At 55.7% G+C, this 6,110-nt stretch overlaps 2 protein-coding genes across 2 annotated transcripts in view; one reads left to right on the top strand and one right to left on the bottom strand.

Moving 5' to 3' along the window:
* Positions 1–251, bottom strand: part of XRCC1 (X-ray repair cross complementing 1) — a 23,402-nt gene extending 23,151 nt beyond the window's left edge. The window contains exon 1 of the mRNA XM_007458576.1: positions 171–251. Within this exon, the coding sequence (XP_007458638.1) occupies positions 171–221 (51 nt within the window). The 5' untranslated portion in view covers positions 222–251. The remainder of the gene's footprint in view (positions 1–170) is intronic.
* Positions 252–1,441: 1,190 nt separating this feature from the next.
* Positions 1,442–5,454, top strand: PINLYP (phospholipase A2 inhibitor and LY6/PLAUR domain containing). Its single transcript, XM_007458689.1, has 5 exons — positions 1,442–1,585; positions 2,722–2,838; positions 4,589–4,741; positions 4,978–5,118; positions 5,309–5,454. Exons 1-5 carry the CDS (start codon positions 1,516–1,518, stop codon positions 5,452–5,454), a joined length of 627 nt encoding a protein of 208 aa, XP_007458751.1. The 5' UTR covers positions 1,442–1,515.
* The last annotated feature ends 656 nt before the right edge of the window (positions 5,455–6,110 follow it).

The following is a 6,110-nucleotide window of genomic DNA, read 5'->3' as shown; positions in this document are numbered from 1 at the left end:
TCTTTCAGTGTTACGCAAATCTGTGTCTCTCTCACGCCAAATAAAGTTCTTTTCTCTTCGCAGCCCGGAAACTGATTATTGTTCAACCCCTTTTAGACTCCAAAAGTTCTCCTAGATCCCCCTCAAGAATTCCTTTATTTCTTCCAACCTCCTCCACGCCAGTCCCTCACCGAGTCCTGGCTACTGCAGGATACCACATGGCGGAGGCGGATCTCCGGCATGTCAACGTCGTGGGCTTCGCCTGACCAAGAAGATGCTGGAGAGTCTGAGTTTAGGGTGCAGACAGCTGGGGCGCCCTGCGCGGGCTTAACTGCGCAGGCGCACGAGGCTCGGGCCTTTCAAACAGCGGCGCGCCGGAGGTCGCGTCAACACTGCGCAAGCCCAGTGCGTCTCTCCCGAGCGAGGCGAGAGGGGCTGAGTTGCCTAGTAACGAGCTTTTCCCGCCTCCCTCTGGCCAAACCGCTCTCTAGCCCCTCCTCCCGGTGACTTTCACACTACGTCTTCTGGGCGCCTAGCAACCGGCGTGGCCTCCAGGACTGGTCCCCAGAAGAAATTCGCCATCCTCACCACCCCAACTGAAGCCTGGAAAGCAAGAGGCCAGCAAATCTGAGTGGATTTTTGCAGGGAGCCTGGAGCCTACCGCAACAGGATCCCCTCCACCGGTTGCTGGCTACCCTCCCCATGCCCGCCACCAACACACACACACACACACACGCACGCACGCGCGCGCGCGCGCGCACACACACACACACACAATCTCTGATCTCTCAAGCTTATGCCTGAGGCAGAGAGTGGGTAAAGAACCTAAATAAAACACAGTGCATGTGCCCAAACACACATCCAGCCTTGGGTGCTTCCAACCATGCCTCAGTTTTCCAATGTGACCTATGGGCATCTGTCTCGTACCACGCCCACCCCTGCCCGGTGACAAGCACCCGTCTGTTCAGTCCCCGAGAGACCCAGAAGGGCATCTTGGGGTGGGGTCGGAGCTGGAGGCAGCCCAAACATGGAAAAGTGAGTATGAGCGAAGCGTGCCCCTACAGAACAAGCCTGGACATGCTGGACGCTCCCAGGTAGGGCCCCACCCACGCTGGGCACCTCCTTGGGAAGAGAAAGAAGGGTATCTCAGTCCTAGCAGCCGCTCTACCCCGCAGGGAATCAAATGACCCGATTCTGAGATTCTGATCTTGGGCCTCAGGTCAGAAAAAAAAGAAAAGGGGGCGGAGGTGGGAATGTGAGAAAATAGGGAAGTGACCTTCTGGGTCCTGATGGAAGAGAGGGCTGGAAGTCCAGACTCCTGGGGTCCCCGTGGAGGAGGGGGCTGGGCACAAGATGCCCATGTCGCATTCGGATTCTGGTTCTGCCTCCCCACCCCAGAGCTACAGAGACCTGCCCCCAGATCTTACGTCACTTCTTTCTCACCCTAGAGGTAGGGTGGGTCCAGACGCACCCCTCCTCAGCTTCCTATAAGAAGAGCTGGGGACCTGGGACTGCAGCTTCACTCGCTCATCCATCATGAGGCTTTCCACGAAACCCCAGACCTTCCTGCTGGCTTCCGTGCTCCTCTGCACCCTCCTGGGTCTGGGTAAGTGACTAGGGGCCTGGAATCCTGGGACCTTTGGAAAGAGGACTATATGAGAGGGGCATTCAGCAAGGTCCTCCAGGGGGGAGGGGGAAGGAGGAGGTGCCTTGGGAATTCAGATTCATGGCAAAGGCAGAGGGTAAAGGAGGGAAAGACTGGGACCCCAAGGAAAGAATAGCTCAGAAACTTGTGTGTGTGAATCCCTGAGAAAGAAGGGGATTTGATGGGCTCTGAATCCCCTGTCCCCCAGGCAAGGTCTCAAAATAAGCCATCTGGGGACTTCCCTGGCGGTCCAGTGGTTAAGACTCTGCACTTCCACTGCAGGGGGCGGGGTTTCGACTCCTGGTTGGGGAACTAAGATTCCGCATGCCATGCAGCTCGGCCAAAAAAAAAAAAGAAAAAGAAAAAGACGTCTGAATTCTAGAAAATCAGATGAGAGTATGATTAGAAAGGGAAATCTTTTTTAAAAAAAATGATGGGGCGGGGGAGAGATTTTCTTTCTCCCAGAATTCTACGGAGTTCAGACCCCTGGTGTCCTCCCCTAGATGCAGGAATTCAGGCAAGCCCCACCTTCCCCAGGACGCAGTTGCCCAGTGTCTGGGCCCCCAGTTGCCTCCTCTCTCAGTACCAGGGGTCCATGCGCTTGCCCTCCTGGTCCACGCTCTCCCTTCTTGACCTGGGATGCAGATCCCAGGCTCAGGTATCCCTGCCTGGGCTCCTACGGTCTACAAGACCTACGCGTGGTACCTACAAGGAAGACGATCTCACTTCCGAGAAACAGCTCGACCTGAAAGTTCACAAAAGTCCATGGAAACCTTCACCAGGACCCCTCCCTGTCCCCAAACTTTCTCAGAGGACCCTAGCGTCCAAAGTCCCCAGCCTAGTAATTAGGTAAACTTGCTCCCTGGTGGAGTCGCTTCCCATCCCTGAAAGCAGCTTTGCTGGAGCACCACCGCGTCTCTGCCGGAGCTTCGGACAGTTCCCTGGACAGCCGCCAATGCCCCGTCCAAGAACTATCAGGGAGATACCTTTCCCTCCTCCCTCAGACCGCACCCGCTCATCCCCCTCTGGACTCCGTCCGAAGTCTTGGTCCGCAGACCACACCACCCTTGACTAGAGCCCTGCTCTCTACACTGCAGGGTACCCACTAAGCTGTGAGGTGTGTACAGGCCCCGGACCCACGTGCAGTGGAAATGTGCAAACTTGTGACCCCGACCAGGACTCCTGCGTGGTCATCGTGGCTCACACCAACAGAAGTAAGAGCGCAGGGCGTGGCGTCAGATCCTGGGGAGGGGGCTGTGCTTTCGGGGTAGCAGATACCAGCACGCGCGGGGAGGAACCTTCCAGAGGTGACCAGGCAGGAAAGAGGGAAAGGCAATCTTGACGTGGATGGAGGGAAGAGAATCCGATGGAAAGACAGAAAACCACTGTTGTCGGGGATTTCTGAAAATTAGACTCCAAAGAGTTGATGGGGTGGGGGTGGGGCAGATATAGAGACTTTCTTACGCAGGAGGGGATTAGGGAAGGGAAGGACAAGGGGGAAGAGAGAAACTGCAAGAGGGGGAAAATCTAATATGCAAGAGGTGGAGGGGGCCGTGTAGAGGAGAAGGAAGGGGCTGGGCTGGGTTGGAAGGAATGTGACCAGGTTGACCATTTGGGGTGGGAGGGATCCCCTAGGGATGAGGGTTGGAAGAGACCATTCCTGACAAGAAGAGGACAGATGACATTGGGGTAGAGGGAGAGATATAAAAGAACAGACAGGAGAGGGAAGATAATCCTGAATCATGGAGCAAATTATCACAAAGAAGTGGAGCTGCGGCCAATGGGGAGACATATGAGTAAAATGGGAGAGGACAGGCAAGGCTTAAATGGAAGAGACTCTCCCAGGCCTGAGGGAGGATGGGCGAGAAGGGGAGCAAAGGAAGAAAGCACGGGGGGGCGGGGTGTTCATTCAAAGCTGGAAGAGACCCAGAAACCCTTAGTTAAAGGAAGATGGTGGGGCACGGCCTGAGACTGGAGAAAGAAGGATGTGACGCGAGGTAAGGCCAACGTTGAGTGTAGGAAGGAACCATTCCGACCGGAGGGGGTGTGTAAGGTAAGTGGGCTAGAAGATTGCACGCTGCCCTACTCACCTAGCAAGAGTGGGCAGGTGGGGGAAGGACCTGAAAGTCTTGCAGAGGCCACCCAGGAGTATATGGGAGGGAGATGGGACCCTGGGACCGCAGGAGGAAGTCGGGGAAGAAAAACACCTTTCTGTGGGGTAAAGGGGGAAACCCTAGGGTTGGAAGAGACCACCGTACTGTGGGCAGGGGGAGGGGGAAGGCCGTGGAGGCTGGACGAGACCACTTCAGGCAAAACCTGAGAGTAGCCAAGGAGGGCAGCAAGAGACCATCGGTGGGAGGTCCGGGGAGTGACACTGGGGAAATCTGGAAGAGACCACGTTAGACAGAGAAGGATATGGGTGTTAGAGGGTGGGGGGGGGGGCGAGGGGGGCATTCCAGCATTTGGTGGAAGGGATTCCAAGGGTCAGGGGAGGGCGAAAGGCTGGAAGAGACCATTTCACACCGCCATGGGGGGGGGGGCGAGGGTGGCATTCCAGCATTTGGTGGAAGGGATTCCAAGGGTCAGGGGAGGGCGAAAGGCTGGAAGAGACCATTTCACACCGCCATGGAGATAGCCATAGGTGGCCTGAAAAAGACCACTACAGGTGTGACCCTTAGAGGATGGCGGTGGGGTGGCGTGGGGCGGAAGGGACCATCAGGCAGGCACCAGGGCTTGCCGATGGGAACTGCAGGAGACCACCAAAGCCTGGAGGGGGTGGGGTGGAGCGGACCTAATAAACAGTCCAGACCATGCCCCAGGCAGATAAGGGGGTATGACTCTGGGGGGCTGGAAGAGACCTCCCTAGACAGCAGCGGGCTGGGGCAGCTGTAAGGTTGGGAGAGACCTGGAAGCCAGGGTCCAGGCCAGGGCCCCTGAGCCCTCCCCTCCCTCACCATCCTGCAGAGGGCCACCAGTCGGTGAACACCTATAAGGGGTGCATGAAATCCAGCGCCTGCAGCTCAGGATTCGTCTCCACCACCATGGACCCTGAGAACTACATGGTGTCCAACACACGCTGCTGCCAGAGCGACGTCTGCAACCACGATCCCCTGCCCGGTAAGTGCCAGCTCAGCCCCACATCTGGAGTCCCTTCCTGCCCCGCCTGAGAGCCTGCAGTGAGCACCCGCCACTGACCCGAGCTGTAACCTTTGGCAAGCATCTTCCATGCTCTGAGCCTCAGTTCCTCGACTGTAAAATGCAGTGTCCATTAGCAACCGGTGTCCCCAGGGTTGTTGTGAGGTTGGGAAAGGGTTTAACGTCCCTTACACCTTACACTCCACCCTCCTCCCCAGCTCCTGAGAACAATCGTACGGAGAATGGCCTCCAGTGCCCTACCTGCATCACCCCCTTCAAGGAAACATGCTCAACTAAGAAAGTACTCTGTGTTGGCCAGGAAAGCCACTGTATCACCTACGCTGGCAAAGTGCAGACTGGTGAGGGGCACCTAGATTTCTGGAGGAGGGGACAGGGAGGCTGCCAGAACTGGAGGCTCATATTTCCAGATTCTAGGGGAGAGAGTGGGTCCAGAGAACTGGGTGAGGAGGTGGCAGGGGCATGACCCCGGGTCGTGAGGAGGGAGGGGTTGGAAGTCCTGACTCCAGTCTGAAATCCCTCCCCCAACAGGTGTCATATTTGCTACTCGGGGCTGCGCTACAGAGAATGCCTGCCACACCAAGCCTGGGACCCTGGTGCCCTCGGCCTCTCGTATCTACACCATCACCCAGGCCAACTGTCTTCCAGGCCCCCAGCCTTCTGGCAAGGCTAAGTAAAGAACCGAGGCATATGCCACGTTTGGTCTTGATTTGTTCTCAGCTACAGCTTCCCATATGCCAATATATTAAACAACTTAGCAGAACAAGCCTGAGTCCTTGTGATGTGATGCATTTCAGGGAGGTGGGATGCAAAAAGCAGGGGTCTCAACCTTTGGGAACCCCCTCTTTGAAGGAAGAGAGGGAAGATCCTACCTTTTGTTAAGGGATTACTCCCTGCTGGGTCCCCATGCTAAGTGTTTTCCTGCGGTACCTCATTGCATAATCACAACAACTCTGTGAAGTTGAAAGTATTGTCCCCATTTTACAGAGGAACAAACTGAGGCACAGGTTGTGGTGTCACTTGGCTTGGGTCAAACAGCTAGGGAAGCTCAGACTCCAGAGTCCATGATCACCTCTCCTGGTTAACCTCTCCCTCTTTTGCCTCAGTTTTCACGTTTGTAAACTGTGGATATTAATAGTCATAACCTCAAAGGGCTGTCTTAAGAGTCAAATGAAAGAAAACTAAAAAAGCACTTAGTGCAGTGCCTAGCACCTTTAAGACAATGTTGGTTTTGGAGACAACGTGTCTGGCCAAATAGTTATCATCCTAATAGCTGCCACTTACTGAGTGGCCATTAGTTGGCAGGTGCTAGACCCTGGCATCAGTCAGGACA

The sequence above is a fragment of the Lipotes vexillifer genome, unplaced genomic scaffold (assembly GCF_000442215.2).
Source record: "Lipotes vexillifer unplaced genomic scaffold, Lipotes_vexillifer_v1.1 scaffold371, whole genome shotgun sequence".
In the NCBI taxonomy this organism is placed as follows: Eukaryota; Metazoa; Chordata; class Mammalia; order Artiodactyla; family Lipotidae; genus Lipotes; species Lipotes vexillifer.
The sequence above is the reverse complement of the archived record's forward strand: the minus strand, read 5'-3'. Positions and strand labels throughout refer to the sequence as shown.

What these genes read in the sequence shown, in the direction of transcription:
- PINLYP (XM_007458689.1), top strand. Translation starts at nt 1,516, where the DNA reads ATGAGGCTTTCCACGAAACCCCAGACCTTCCTGCTGGCTTCCGTGCTC. An exon ending in CGTGGCTCACACCAACAGAA is followed by an intron (nt 2,839 to 4,588) that starts GTAAGAGCGCAG and finishes ACCATCCTGCAG; the next exon opens with AGGGCCACCAGTCGGTGAAC. An exon ending in CAACCACGATCCCCTGCCCG is followed by an intron (nt 4,742 to 4,977) that starts GTAAGTGCCAGC and finishes CCTCCTCCCCAG; the next exon opens with CTCCTGAGAACAATCGTACG.